Raw genomic sequence first — 16,309 nt, 5'->3', positions numbered from 1 at the left:
ACAACTTAAAAAAAAAAAAAAACTTAAAAGCTTCTCTGGCTGATTTTAGTGAAAGAGCAAATTCTATGACTAAGATGCATTTATTTACAAAATCAACCCTACAAAGACTTTTTTATACTGCCATTCTACCCTACCCTCAGATGCTTGAGAATATACGGAACAATATATTTAAATATTGTTACACATAAATATGTCAGTAGTATACACATATACCTGAGAAGTAATAACTAAAAGGATTAGCTCGTTCCAGCATGCTGAGAAAAGAAAATACCCCTATAAATGAATTGTTTCCTTGCAGCCTGTTGTTTTCTGGTTTGTTTGCTGGCAGTAAAAGTAAACAAACATCTGCTACAATCTATGTGATTGGGGACTGGGGATAGGGGTCCATTTCCTGTTTACACATACATTTCTTCAATGTGAGCAAGTTTTCCCCAACATCATTGGTATTTTAACACCTTGTCTAACATGTACCTTAGTTTTCTAATAAATTATTCTTTAAGCTACCTGAACTAGGCTTTAACATATTCCTTCATAATTAGGAAACTTGTGAACAAAAGGGGGACCAGCATGACGGTACACTATGTAGGACACTGTCCTTGCACACAGCTGATCAGGACTTAATCGCCAGCATCTCATATGACTGGTCCTCTAAGCACCATCAGGAGAAATTCCTGAGTGTAGAACCAAGAGTAAACTCCTGAGCATAGCTGAGTTATGCCTCACCTCCAAAAAATAATTTAAAAGAGAAAGGCCAAGAAGTAGGACAGGGGGTTAAGTCAATTGCCTGCATGTGGCTAGAACAGATCAGATTCCCAGCACCACATGGTTCCATTCCCAGCACTGCCAAGGGTAACATGCCCCCATTTCAAGAGAGCCACGAAGTATCCCCCAAACACTGCTGAATGTGGCTCCAAAACAAAATGTTTAAAAAAAAAAATGACACAAGTCAGTAGATCTTCCTGAGTCTTTTGTTATCATACACACTCTTATCAGACACACTCTCACTGGTCTCTTCACAGGAATTAAAAGGAAGAAACACTGCAAGTTCTTGAGTCACAAACCTTTTCTCCTCAAAAAAAATCTAGTGAGAGAATTCTACTTTTCTTTTCTTTTTGAGGGGTGTGCGGGTGGCCACACCTGGAAGTGCTCATGGGATGCTGGGGATAGAACCTGGGTCAGGTATAAGGCAAACGCTCTACCCAAAATGCTATTGTTCTGGTCCCTGAATTCTTTATTTCTGAGCAAGTACACTTACGCTGGAAAAGTCTAAATTTTGTTTTGTGTGAGTTATCCAGATATTCCAACTAAATGGTTTAACTTTCCTATAAATATTTGGTGGAAATGTTGAACATTCCATTAAAAATCATACCTAGAACATATCTAGAAGTGACCTCTGACTGATGTCATATGAATATGGAGAACACTTCCAACCTACACACATGCAACAAATCTATTTGAGCATTTGATCATACTGGTCTTTTTCACTGGATATGATTTCCTGTATATCAACGTAAATATCCTGTTAAGATTTTCTGACATGTATCTATAATCACCTCTGTTTTTATCTGCCTCAATTCTGGAAGATCTTTAGCCAGTTTCTACCTTCACGACACTTATTTTCAGTTCAGTGAGTTCTACTCTTTACTGCCTGTCACATGGATTTCAATGAACACCGCTGACTACTTTATTATAATCATTCACATTATAATATTGCTCCATTCTGTTGGGTTTTTATCTCACTATGATGTGTATTCTGCCTCTTCCATTACAGCAGGGTAGTTTTGGTTTTTTTTTTTTTTTAGGAGGAAGTTGGGTGTTGGGTTAGACCCAGCTGTGCTCAAGGGATATGGGATGCCAGAAATGAACATAGTCATCTTAAAGTAGTAAGAAACCATGGTCAGGTCTGAAGCTCCTCTAAACCTTCAATATGTATGGCTCCTTTGTTTCCCATTTGTTTCACTCCATTCCCTGTTTCATGATCACTGTTCAACATCAGACCCAGTATTTGCTCTAAGCCCAGAGTCATGGGAGTGCTCGTTTAAGACAATGCTGGTTCGCAAGTGAGACAAGTTCCCAGGGCAATTCTAATGTAGATTTCCATCATAATTCTTCCAAGAGAAGAAATTGTCTGTCTTTTCTGAAGCACAAGCTAATGACAGACAATACTTGAGCCCTGAGTAAATCCAAACCTTTCAACCTCTACACCTCACTACTTTTGTTTAAGCAGGAATCACACTCAGGGGAGCTAGGGAGCCCAAAGCCACTCTCAGTGATGCTTAGGTAATACAGTGTTGGGAGCCTCCAGGGTCAACATGGTGAAGAACAGGGGGATCAATGTCAGAGCTACACCTCAGGGCATGCTAGGCATGTGCTTTACCACTTCAGTCATCTCCCGATCCACCCAATTGACTTTTGCAAAGTATGATTCTCAGGATGTTAACAGTACAAGCTTGAGGGATGATCCTGCTGGCTTTAAAAGGCAGCCTGGACTAATGTCTGTGCTAACAGGGACACCGCTTTGATATTAGTTTTAATACTTCCACCATCTGGGAGGGAAGAAACAGGAAAGGGAGGCCATTTTTGAGGCAACTGCCAGGACTCTGTTAACTATTGGCAAAGAACTAAAAAGGACAAGATTCTGCCTGCATTATTTTGGGTGGTCCAACCTATTCTTATTTTATCTTAAACCCAGTGTAGCTGAATTTACAATGCGTGCTGCTCTTGCTAGTCCCAGTTTTATTATCATTTAGAGTGAAAGCTCTTCTCTACCTTCCTAAGAACTCAAGTGAGAAGTCTTAAAAGTCTATGAAAAAAAAAAAGTCTATGTAAACAGGACAGGGAGATGAAACTAACGGCTCAGATTCATGCTGGGGGCTCCAACTCCCATTCATCTTGCAATATTCCCTGGAGCAGTAACCCCTAACAGTACCAAACTGGGATCACTAGAACTGACCCAGGATCCCTGAGCACAGCTTGGGATCCTTTTGCCCCCTAAATGAGGTTATGCCAGGATTACCAAACACTGGCTCTTTAAAAATCATGAAAATTTATTTTAAATTTGTTCTTATTGGAGCTGAGGTAGCATGATTCCAATCTTGTTATTGCTTATGGTTTTTGATGTATAGTCACTGCATCTTTCCCACTACCAAAATGCTCAAGACCTTCCACCAGTGACTTAAAAATAGGGTGGGGGGTATCCTTATATGTATTTATGCACATTTGTATATGTGTATACATATGTTCACAACAGTACCTATATTGTTTTATACATGCAGTGCTACCACAAAATGCCCACCACCATTCTTAGGATCCCTCTATCATTACCCCAAGGATTCCTCTCTCTCCTATCTCCCCTCAACACTCTAGGACAGTGGTCCTCAAACTACGGCCCGCGGGCCACATATTGTATTTGTATCTGTTTTGTTTCTTCATTGCAAAGTAAGATATATGCAGTGTGCATAAGAATTCGTTATAAGTTTTGTTTTTACTATAGTCAGACCCTCCAATGGTCTGAGGAACAGTGAACTGGCCCCCTGTTTAGTTCTATTGACTATTCAGTATTACTTCCATTAGAGACTGTTTAACCCTTACTTTGTCTCTTTATATTCCTAACAACATGAGATCATCTGGCCTTTGTCTTTCTTTTTGACTCACTTCTCTTAGCATGACTTCCTCCAATTCCATACAAGTTGAAGCAAACTAGCAAGATTTTATCTTTTCTCATAGCTGAGTGGGTAATCTATTATAAATATACACTTCAACTTCTTTAAGCATTCATCTATCTGCTGTTGTGCACTTGGGTTATTTCCAGATGTCAGTTACTGGAAATAATGCAGTGATGAAAAAGGTGTGCAAATGTCCTTTTGGATTACTATTTTTGTGTTCTGGGAGTAGGTGATGCCAAGAAAGAAAATCCAGTCATATAGAAACCTTATTCTTTTTTTTTTGGGGGGGGGGTGCTCATAGGTGATGCCAAGAAAGAAAATCCAGAGTCATAAAGAAGTCTTATTCTTTTTCTGGGGCGGGGGGGGGGGGGCACCCTGGTGATGCTCAGGGGTTATTCCTGGCTATGCTCTCAGAAATCATTCCTGGTTTGGGGAACCATATGGGATGCTGAAGGATCAAACCATGGTCCATCCTAGGCTAACACATGCAAGGCAGACGCTTACTCCCTGAGCCAATGCTCTGGCCCCAAAAGTCTTATTCTTAAATGTTCTTAAATATTCTTAAAAGTCTCCAAATCATTGAGGGGGGGGGGGGAGAAATCAAGAAAAAATTAAATGTTTATTTTTCAACAACCAAAAGGAGGAGCAGGAAAATAAAGCACCTAAGAGATTCTGCTACTTTGAGTGCTTCCTTCAGTGATACATCTCTTGAATTCATTTAAACTGATAGAAACGAAATTAATGGTGTCTTCACTTGCCTCCATTACCCTTCCTGTCCTTGAAACTCAGGTAACAAGATACAATGGTTATGTTACAAACTTGGCAGTGGCCAACTTTCTTGAGGAATAAAGTTTGACATGCAAAGGAACTTCGTCATGTAGTCACTCTTATAATGGCACTTCCTGCTAACTTTGACAGAACTCAGGCACAAGACCTGAGATTCATTTATGGAAACTCAAGATTACTTGTACTGAGGGATTATAAGCAACCACTACCCACTTGCCAAAACACATCATTCTTATGCTAAAAATACTTGACTTTTTGGTTTTTAGGCAGGTAAGAACCAGTCTGTGCTCTATTTAAATCACTTTACCATTTCAAAAGATGATATAATTATGAGTCTAAAATGTAAAAATCTGATAGAAACGTTTGAAATAAAAGACATATGACTTCAAAAGTAACACAGCGGAAAAAAATTTAATCCACGGTGCCTAACTTTAAGTATCAGATCAAGTATGAGCTCCACAATCAGCTTTACTAAGTTTCCATGGTCTTATCAGTATCTTTGTAAATTAACTAAGAATATTTAGTAAAACAAAGACTATTTGTTGTATGATGATTCCAATGAATCACCCAATGAGAAAAATGGGTGTTTGGGGAGCAGAGGAGTAAAGGGTACATGTCCAGCAGTGCTCAGACTTATTCACTGGGATTATATAGTGTCTGGGATGAAACTGGGGACCCCACATACCAAGTCCACATTCCTAAGCTCTAAACCATCTCAAATGTTCAGCCCCTTCAGTCAAAGAAACTTAACAGATAACATGCATAAAGACCACCGCAAGGGCAGAATGTTTCTTCCGTTATCAGTTATCGATGCCCTCCTCCAAAAAACTGTGGAACAAGGTCAACTTCGTATCTGCAGGAGGTTCCTGAACATGGGAAGGGTCTGTGAGGCCTCTTCCTTTTTAAGTATTTACAGAATCATTGAAGTTTTAATTTCTTAAGCAGAGAAAAGGCTGTAACAATGGCGGCCATGAGGATAAAATGAGGAATGTTATAGAGGGTCTAGCAAGGAAGGCTTGGTAGACAGAAGGCTGCACATTTTGGGAAAACCATTCTCAGAAAGGCATTCTCAACAAAAAAGGGACAGAAACGGAAGCATGGACATAAAGGGAAGCATGGGTCATTTTCATATATACTTTAATATATCCTTATCCAAATTCCCTTGATCAGTAGATATACAACATTAGTTAGCAATACAGTCATCTGGCTCTAATCTTTAAGTGCCTTCACAAAGGAAAATTAAGTTTCTGCTATCTGAATAATCATAAGTCTGATCAAGTTACCAATGTAAAATGCTTTGGTACTAAAATGACACACATACTCAAATATCTCAAAAACACAAGTTACCAATAAAGAAGCAGCCTTCTTAAAAATGTTAACATTTATATTATAAAAACTTGAGCAGCAAAGAGCATGCCTTGCATGCTGCTGACCCGTCCCCCTATACCTCCGTGGGAAGGGGGTCACGTCTTGAACACAGAGCCAGGAAGAGCCCCTTAGAACCACTGGTATGTCCCAAAATACCTCCACCCTCTAAATTACATAGAGAACTGGCCATGCACAATAGATGATATTATTAACAATTCTATATAATTCTTAAAATTTTGCATTTTCTAGCTGGAATGAATGGGGCTTTTATCTTGCTGTAGTAAGGGTAACATGTTTCAATTTGAAGGCTCTGTGGCATTTTTGTTCCTGAAGATAAGTTTAGAAAATGATATTCACACACAGCCCTGCTGGCTTTTCAGCGCAGCCTTGACTCATGCCTATGAGTCATGTATCTCTTAGGTACATATAGTTATACTTCATACAAATTTGAAGAGGTCTGAATAAACAGACCCTTATCATCTGAATAGGTAAATATCATAACCATCACTCTCTAAGTAGCTTGGAAATTTTAATCAAAAAACTCACTAGACAAATTTCCAGGAAGTCTGCGCACATGTCAACAAATTTTACTCTGCCACACGGACGCAAAGTGTCTCTATATTCCATTGCTATTCCACTGATCTTTTAGTTCACTCATGAAGTGCAGTTTGTTAGAATGAAAGCATCTCAAACCAATTTAAATGACAGTAAGTGCCAAGTCCCCACCAAAAGGTAAAGAAAATAAATTCTCACTGGTGTCAATATTTTAACATCACAAAGTTGGCAGATTTACAAAAACCCGGTATCAATAGTAGTGTACAATTCCCTATCAATTTTTAGGAGTAGCAACTGAGAAACACTGTCCGACTGTGTCAACAAGAGGTTAAATCAGGGGCCAGAGAGGCAGCATGGAGGCAGGGCATTTGCCTTGCATGCAGAAGGTTGGTGGTTCGAATCCCAGCATCCCATATGGTTCCCCCAGCCTGCCAACGGTGATTTCTGAGCATAGAGCCAGGAGTAGCCCCTGAGCGCTGCCAGGTATAAGCCCCCCCCCCAAAAAGAGGTTAAATCAAAAGTTTAGCTAGGCAAAGCAGAAATTATCTGCTTCTTATTTTTCAGTTAAGGAATACTGGGATTAGAAGGATCATACAATGTGAAGGAACCAAAGAAAGGAATTTCTGACTCAAGTCATATCACAGAAATTTTTATTTATCTGATGCCTACCTACATCTTTACTATCCTGGGCATCAGATTTAGACATCAATTTACAAGTAGTTTCTGACAATACACCAGCAATCAATTCAGTCAGAACTTCAATCTGTATCAAACCATGAGAACAGAAATGTATGGCACTGAAAAATACATGTTACCAACTGAAAACAGATATAGCACAGAGAAGGTAGCTCTAAATTGATTCTCAGATTATAGGAGCAAGAAGCCAGTGGAACAAAGTTCTGCATCCACAATAAATAAATAAATAAATAAATAAATAAATAAATAAATAATAAAAATATGCTTACTTTTTTTTTAATTTTTCAAATCATATTTATCAGAACATTTTAACAATGCACGGTACATGAAATTAGCATATTAAAACAAAATATCACAGTTCTTTTCACAAATTAGCAAGAAGGAATCACATTTATCAAGAATTCTGACAGTAATTTGTTATGCTTGACAATTTAAGGAAAGTGTACCCAAGTTTTAAAACATTAAAAAAAAAAAGCCATTATCTAGTTCACTTTGACCTCTTCTACTTGTATTAGTTTTAATTGAAATCCTCAGATCTGTCTAGATATGGAATACAATCAGCTTAATCAAGAACTCAAAACATTAAGACATAATTCACCGTATAATGAACGGCTTCTCACTTCTAACTATCGCACCTACTTACTTTTCCCTTTTCAGCCTTCACACCAGCAGTTTTATATCCTTCCTCAGGGAAATCTGTCAGCAACAATGACACGCATGCTCGCAACTGCCAGCTGTATAGTTAACATCTGTTTTCTTTTACTAAAAAAACATGGATATGTACATAAATGGCATCATATACTTGGTATTTGTATTTGCCAGAAGTACAAAGTTCTCCACTTTTTGGTGCCACTGAATAGAGAAATGGCATCATTCATTTCTGAATTTCAAAATTTCAAATGTTTACTTTGACAAATGCAGACTTACTGGAGAAGTGCTTATTAATCATATCTTGCCTATCTGAGTCAAAGATGCATTCACTAAGAAACCAGAAAGGACTGACATCAAAGTTATCAAAGAATCTTTTGCAACAAAGCTAAAAAAGAGAAACAAAAACTCAGCATCTAGCATTTATACTTTTATGATAAAATTGATTAGAACATCAACATTAGCTTGGTTGCTATAAACAAAATGGGCTCACCCTCTTACATAATTTGTTTGAATCAGGTGTGAGGGCTTTATTTAGACTGTACAGATATGCACAGTGAACCCTTCACTCATCAAAGAACAATAATAAAATAGAATGTCTCAAGCAAGACACTTTTGTGAGAGTATTTGAATGTATGTCTCACTGGAATAAAAAAAAATTTGTATCCCACTGCTAGCTAGCCAATGATTCCTAAGTAACAAGGCTAGGCAATGAGCAGAAATATTTTCCTCAAATACAGTCTTTTGTTTTAATTTCTGGGCATCATAGTGGTAGGACTTTCTGGCTCGGTGCTCAGGGATCACTTAAGCACAGAGGTCATTTGTGCTCTCTTTGAGCGATGTATGGGGTATTGAAGGTCAAGCCCAATCATCACCTTGCACATCAAGAAAGTGCAAGGATAGCACTTACCCTTAAGTACTGTCTCTCCAGACCCTTCTTCAAGTAGTCTTATCTGTAATCTCTAACTTAAGTCACCACAGTTGCAGGGGATGAAATGGACTCCTTGTGACCATAGGACACTGGAAGGTGGAGAGAGAAACATCTCTTTGGCAGTCCTCAGGGGTGCTCCCTATTTACCCCACTTTAGATCAATTATTCACATGATTGGAGCTGATCATGACAGACTTCCTGTTAGAGAGCAGCAAAGGTCCTGCCATTCTTTCTCTTAAGGTCCATTTTCTTTTAAATAACCTTGGACAAACAGATTATTAAGGAAGGCTGCTTTCCCTTCTGTTTTAAATTTTTAGGAGAAACAAAATAAAGTCAAATTTAATTGAAAGAGTCAGGAGAGATAGTACAGCCAGTAAGGTGTTTGACTCTTACATGGCAAACCTGAGTTCAATTCATAGCACCTCACATGGTCCCCCAAACACCACCAGAGTGATCGATCCCTGGGCTTTCACAGTAAGGAGGAAGTTCTGAGCATCACTAGGTGTGTTCCAATACCCACCTTCATAATAATATCAAATTAACAGAAAAGGTTTCCTTGAAATTACGAGTTTAGTAAAGACAGAAGCACTGGTACTCATGAAAGAGAAAACTATTATTATTATATACTGCCAAATACATTAGGAAAAAGTACTTCCACATTCTTTCTAATATATCAAAGACATCTCCCAGAAATATATTTCAGTCCAAAGAATATACAACAGATAGGGCATCTGCCTTGCACATGACTGGCCTGAGTTTAATCCCTGGTATTGTATATAGACCCACAACTCATGAGGAGGGATTCCTGAGTGTAGAGCCAGGAGTAAACTGGCCACTGTATTGCCATGTTATGTCCCAGAAAGAAAAAAAAAAAAACCCAAAGCTATGTTTCAACAAAATAAATAGAGTCATCATCTAAAAACAAATCTACTATCCAAGCTAAACGGAGTACAGAGGACAAATACTTAAAACAGTTTTCCCCAGGGATCAGAAGGTCCAGAAGGGCTCTAAGATGAGCCTCCAACTTCCACGGCAAAATCCCACTTAAGTGGGAGAAAGGTGAAGAAAGTTCTTCAGACAAGACACATTCTGAAATAAAATTCAACAAAGGCAAGAATTTGTAGCTCAAAGCAAGTAACTTTCAGAAGTACACACCTGTGGTTACCAGTGATCCCTTATGACTCAGTAAAGGTGTGTTTAGTCCATTGACATGATTTATTACAACCTTGTTTTCTAGATGGGATGTGAGAGCTTTGGAGGGACACTCAAATGCTGAGTGTAAGAGATGTAAAAATAGCATGAATAGAACTATCATGAATGCAAACAGACTGCAGGCCTTTTCTTATTCTGTTTAGAAAAATCCTGATTAACATTCAAAATAAAAAACAATGGGCTGGAGAGGCAGTGCAGGAGTGATTGTCTTGACTGCTGCCTCTTTACCTATGACCCTGGTTTGGTTCCTGTACCACAGATGGTCCACTGAGCACCCCTGAGCATAGAACCAGGATTAAGCCCCAAACACCCATGTGAGTATGCTCAGTCCCTCAACCCCAAAATAAAAATAAAACAAAAGCCACCAAATGCAAGCCTTAGGTGCTCTCTTGAAAAACTGGTTTCCATTATAAAAACTATAAGGAGGTGTGTGTGGAGGGGAGACAGAGGTGGGTTATGAATTCAGATTCAGAGATAAGCTCAAGTTACAAACTAGTATGCCAACAGTCTTACTCATTGAAATATTCTGCATTGGCAGGACTTTAAAGGACCTCAAAACAATGTCTGGGCCCCTGGACAGCTTACTTAAGAAGGAAAAAATACATTTTCATTTCCCTACCCCAAAATCCTTACGTCTAATCAACTTTGTTTTCTTGCACCCAAGAGGAAATATGTAACAATAGTCAAACGGGGATGTATGTACAGAAACAGGCCAGCACTTGAATGGCCTTGTGCAGATTGAGCAAGATCACTGCCTTCCAGCAGTAGGCTTCTAATTTATTTTTATTTTTGGTTTTGGGACCACACACAGAGGGTGCTCAGGGCTTATTCTTGACTTTTTACTCAGAAATTACTGCTGGCTCAGCTCACAGGATCATATGGGGTGCCAGGGATCAAACCTGCATCGCCTGTGTGCAAGGCAACTGCCCTGCTGTTAACTATCCCCCAGTCAAGCTTCTAAAAGAGCGTACAACTAGCACCCATTTTGTGCGGTCATCACATATTTCACTTGTACAAAACATTAAAGCGTTGCTCCCCTCTGTGCCTACCCCACCAACAAAGGGTAAAATGGAGTATTACTAAGTGTTAGAAATTAAAATATAAAATTCACATTCACGGGGAAATTTGAGCTCTACACAAGAGGTAAGGGGGAGAGTGGGCAAGGCATAAAAACTTGGATGCCACTAGCTAACCTTAACATGTCCCACTCACTTCGCCTACATGTCTGACAAAATGTAAATGTAATGCACTTTCCCACCAACAGATTTGTCCACCCTAAGCACTGGGGTGGAAGAAAGGAATTTTGGAGATATCCTAGCAATGGTCTAAGCCATGACTGCAGGTGTCCTTCGATATGATGAATGCAGATGAACAAGTTAGGATTTTGAAAAGCCCCATGTGCCTGCAGCACAAAACCCACCAAACCCACTGAAAATTTAAAAAAAAATAATCACAGGAAGCATGAAATAGCAAGAGGATGAGCTTCAACAGCGAGTCCTGGACCACTATTTTAGCTTATTGCATCATGGAGGGCAACAAAGGCCTCTGCCCTCTATACTCAATTGCAGAAACAAACAACCACCAGTGTGTGAGTGAAGTGGATGGCAGATCAAGCTCCAGTTCCCAAACTGTGGGTCTGGTATCTTTATTGTAACTAAAGATAAGGGTCATGGAAACATTTATGAAGTTCTTTTAAAATAATTTTCTGACTGATTATCATCTATTTTTCTATTCCTATGTATTCTAGGTGATGTAAAAAATTCTCAGGGGACAGGGTTTCAGATAGAAAATGTTTAAGAAGTCCTCTATTAGATTTATAAAAGTAGGGGCAGGTTGCCACATGAAACAAGACAAAGAGAGCCAGCCTGCAAAAAGAAAAGAGACTTTGAGCAAGGAGGCAAGGATGGGTCAACCAAGTAGATGTCTGGGGCAGAGCTGGAGGGACAATGTGCTACCCAGATTAGAGAGAAAACACCCTTTCTCTAGTCTTTCACCCACTTTGTCACACAAAATACTCAGTCTGGGGTCCTGAGTATCCGTGGCCTTTCATGGGGGTGGTGGTGGTTTCCCAAGTTCAAGCCTTGCTACCACATGGTTCCCAGAGCAAAGCTGGATTTAGCCCTGGTAGCCTTAGAGCAGCTGGGCCAGAATAACAGCACAGTGCAGGCCCCATGCATTGAGCCCCAAAGAAAGAACGACACTTTCTTGCCTCCAAACAAGCCATCACTGCCAACTCTTCTCTAATGAATATGTGATCAAGCAAAAGAAGTAGAGTCCCTTAGGTTCCAAAATACAAAATGTGCTCACTGCTACTTTCTACATCAATCTGACATGCAACTAATAAGAGCAAGTTAATTCTTATTTTACACAAATCACATTTTTAGAAGAATACGACATTTCTAGAAAATCGAAATGTTCAGAACTACACTCCACATGACCTACCCAGACTGCCTTTTCAACCTTTCAGTTATTCATAATTTCTCATTTATATTCAAACACTCTAATACTTTAGTGGGCATTATTATCATGGGGCTTTTTCATGAATTCTGCTCAAAAACTTGGTTTACTGAAAAATAGGTTAAAATCTCAGTTGGGGAGGGTCAGAAAAATAGCTCAGTGCTTTGCCTATAGAAGGCGTGGGTTTAATGCCCCGCACTGCATGTTAATCTGAGCATTTGGTAACACTGCCAGGAGTAATAAGCACTGAACACTGAGTCCAGAATAGTCCTTGAGCACTGCCAAGTACGGCCAGAAAATTACGAACCACACCCAGCAGTGCTCAGGGCATACTCCTGACTTCATGCTAAATGATTACCCTAGAAATGCTTGATCCCTCATCACTACATGTGATGCTGGAGATCAAGCCAGGCAGGCATAACCGTAAGATGCACATAAATTTTAGATGCTCTCCTCCCTTGCACTGAGTGTGTGTGTGTGTGTAATGCTACAAAAATATGGTACTTTAGCACTCCACTCTCTCCAACCTCCTAAAAATTATTTTTTATAAAATCTTTTGTGACTAATTTTGAGCAGATGCCCCTTTTTTTCTAACTGAAATAATCTCTGATTTAACTCAGATATGTTTATGTGTAACATTTTATATTCTGGGACAATTTAAGTAATTTTCCCTTTAGAATTAGTCTGCACCAGACTGTTTATAAATTTTTTTAAAATTCTGATTTCTTAGCACTCATGCACACACATATAAACACACGTATATTTTGCTACACTCAGTAGTGCTGGGGACAGTTATTATTTTAAAAAATTTACACATAAAGTATGAAAAATTCCTTTTGAGGTGGGTCAAGGAAAGTACAGCACCTCCCTTATGGCACTGTTAGAAATTTCTTTGAATTTCACCAAATATTCCCAGTCCAACAGTCACTCAATGTTAAAAGGTGGTGTTCATTCTCTCACTCTGCTCTATTCTCATCTGTCATTCACTGTGCCAGAATAAAGTCAGCACAAAGGGACATAACTATCAGATTCTTCCCAGCCATCCACGGCAGTGGGTTTCTCCAACACAGCCTGACTCCACATGGCCCCACCTGTTCCAAACATTTTGTCTTAATCTCTGAGAAATAAAGGCTATCCAAGGCACAAAAGGTTTGAGATTTTTCAAGTGAGGAAATGATCATTTGATAAGGCGGGTAGTAACAAAGGCCAATCTCTTGAGTGAAGCACCATCAAAATAAAATCGTAAGTGAACAACATAACACAAGGCAGGAGTGGAGACCTGCTCCGAGGGACATGAGTTCTGAATCAAAGTGGCTTCCAGTGAAGGAAAATGCCCAATGATTTCTTCTTCTCTGTGGAGGATGAGCTTCCCATGAACATTAACATAACAATATCTTTATCCAAGAGAAACAGCGCCCTATCTCTCTGTACTACAGGCTGCCACTTCTCTACATATCACTCTTGAAGAGTAATAGCATAAAAACCATGGTTTCTCTCTGCTCACTTCACCAGTCACATAGCAGAAGGGTAAAAGTGCTTGCTTGCAGTTAATGCAGCTGACCCCAGCTCATTCCCCAGCACTGCTATGTCCCCCAAGCACTGCCAAGGTTCAGTCCTGAGCACAAGGTCAGAAGCACTTGAACACCATGAAGTATGTGTCCTCCAACACACATCCCTACCTAAATATTCTTACATTAGACTTATTACAAAACAATAGGTACACCAGACTTTAATTTTAGTATATCTATAATATCTATAGCATATATATAATATCTATAATAGTACGAGTTTAAAAACACTCACTGAATAGGTTTTCAGAGACCATCTCCTTACTTTTTATCATTATTAATAATCCATCCCACAACTTCTAGCCATGCAGAATTAATCACTTATAAATTTGTCACCAAAACAACTTCTGCCTAAGCACCAGAACCCAAGCCCAAACTGAGGGAGACAGAGAAAGAGAGAGTAAGAGAGAGAAAGAAAGACAGAAAAGAGCGACGAAGACAGAAAAAGAGAGACAGAGTACGAGAGAACATGCCATCAAGCAAACACTCAATACTGACCTTGCTGCTCACTGTCTGCTTCAGTTTTCGAAGAACCTGGAGCAACAGGAAGGGGTCGAGGTGGCCGGGGCTTTGGTGTTGGTGGTGAGATTCTTTTCCTCCCAATATATTCTACATAAGTTCCTGGGAAGTCCCCTCGCTCTCCTGTGGTTTCATTATAGCCATTTAACCAGCCGATATCTTCGGGCCGGCTTTCCTGTCCTTCACTGAATCCAAGAGCCAGTAAGGACCCTTTATTCACAGTCAGGATGTCTCCCAAGTGCAAGTCAATGTCTTCCTCCCGCTCCTTTTTGTACTCATAGAGCGCCCGGTACTGGTAGCCCTCAGCGCTCATGGCTGCAGACCTGTCACATGCAGATGTGTCCAGCAGTGGGCTGCTGACTTCACGTTTCAATGCAAAGTGAGCTCAGAAAGTGTATTAGAATCCTGGGTATGTGTCCAGCAGGGGACAAAGGACCACTCTCCAAAGGCTTAGGAGGAGAGGTGACTGGCCAGCCGGCTGTCCATCTGTCCTCCATCAATGGTGTGGCCGAAGTCCAGACTCCGCTTTCTCAGCAAGTCCTGTCTCCTCCCTGCGACCTCCTCAGCGACCTGTCAGCATGCAGATTCCCCACTGGCATTCAAGGCGAGGCCCAATTCTTTCTGACACTCCTGTCACAGTGTCCATCTGTCAGCTGGAGTCACTGTGGCACACCACAAATGGCCTTCACCTAGAGGAGGGAAGAAACATGGTTTATAAATGATCCATCTTGGTTTGCCACCTGAGTAGTTGTGGATTTTGACTTTCATTCAGCAAGTCCTTAATCCACTTGATGTATCCAGGCCAGCATGCTATTGCTTGCAGTGCCAGGATAGACACTAACAAAAGATGAGTAGGACAGTCCCTGCCTTCTAAGAACACTCTGCAGGGGTGGGAGGAGTGTTGGCATGTGGCAAAGTCTCAGAGATAAGAAGGTACAGAAGGAGGCGGAATGCCAGGTGAGTGATGTAAGAGAGGGAGAGGCAAAGCTCTCCAAGGTTTGAACATCAGTGAGAGCACATAAGCTGTGGAAACTGGAGACAAATGATGGGTGCGGCCTGACAATGTCACGAAGCCAAGGTCTCATTCTGGGAAGAGCTAGAACGGACAGTCCAATGTATCTGAAGTCAAAGGGGGAGGAGTATTAAATCAGCAATGGAAAGTGATCTAGGGATTCTATCCCCTCGCAGCTAGGCCAGACTCAAAGAGCCTCTGAGAAGGCTTATAGGGAGGTGAGCCAGGGCAGACGACAGATGCACCTCAAGGTATGTGTAGGTGGGGTTGGCACAGGAATGGAAAAGGTAAAGAAAGCCTTGAAAGGCATCTGGGCAAGCAGCCATGAGGCTGTAAATTAGGGCAGGGTAGAAGGTATAGAAAGGGAAGGACTTGACCTGAGAGAGAGTACAGCATAGAAAGTATTGACCTGGTACATAGTCCATCTGGATTCAATTCCTGGCCACCCCATATAGACTCCTGAGCACCACTAGAAGTGATCCCTTAGTACAGAAGTGGGAAAAAGCCCTGAATATGGCTAGGTGTCTCCCATCACCCTTCCACCCCCCAAAGAAAAGAGACACTGCTAAAAGCATCAACCATTACTTACGTCTTAGTCAGAAAAGACAGAGAAAGGAGCAAAGGGTGCCTGATCTTGCATTAATAAAAATGACCTCCCAGGACCAGAAGGCCTGAGGGGCTGAAAGCACAACTGGGCACCACCCAATGGCAGATGCTAATGTGGATGCCTGAGAACCAGGGCTGTGATTCAAGAGGTGACAGGGGTCAGGCTAGATCTTAGGGCTCTGATCATCTGGGAATCATCACACTCTGTAAAAAAAAGTAGATTCTGGTCTAGATCCTCTATAACAAAAACTTAAGGCATTAAAGAACAGAAAGGGAAATAAGACAG

At 40.4% G+C, this 16,309-nt stretch overlaps 1 protein-coding gene across 1 annotated transcript in view; it reads right to left on the bottom strand.

The window, feature by feature from the left end:
* PIK3R1 (phosphoinositide-3-kinase regulatory subunit 1) overlaps positions 1–15,089 on the bottom strand; it is a 79,024-nt gene extending 63,935 nt beyond the window's left edge. The window contains 1 exon segment of the mRNA XM_049768837.1: positions 14,385–15,089. Coding sequence (XP_049624794.1) covers positions 14,385–14,718 — 334 coding nt within the window. The 5' untranslated portion in view covers positions 14,719–15,089.
* Positions 15,090–16,309: the final 1,220 nt, after the last annotated feature.

The sequence above is a fragment of the Suncus etruscus genome, chromosome 2 (genome assembly GCF_024139225.1).
Source record: "Suncus etruscus isolate mSunEtr1 chromosome 2, mSunEtr1.pri.cur, whole genome shotgun sequence".
In the NCBI taxonomy this organism is placed as follows: Eukaryota; Metazoa; Chordata; class Mammalia; order Eulipotyphla; family Soricidae; genus Suncus; species Suncus etruscus.
Note: the sequence above shows the minus strand (reverse complement) of the source record. Positions and strands in the feature narration are given on the sequence as shown.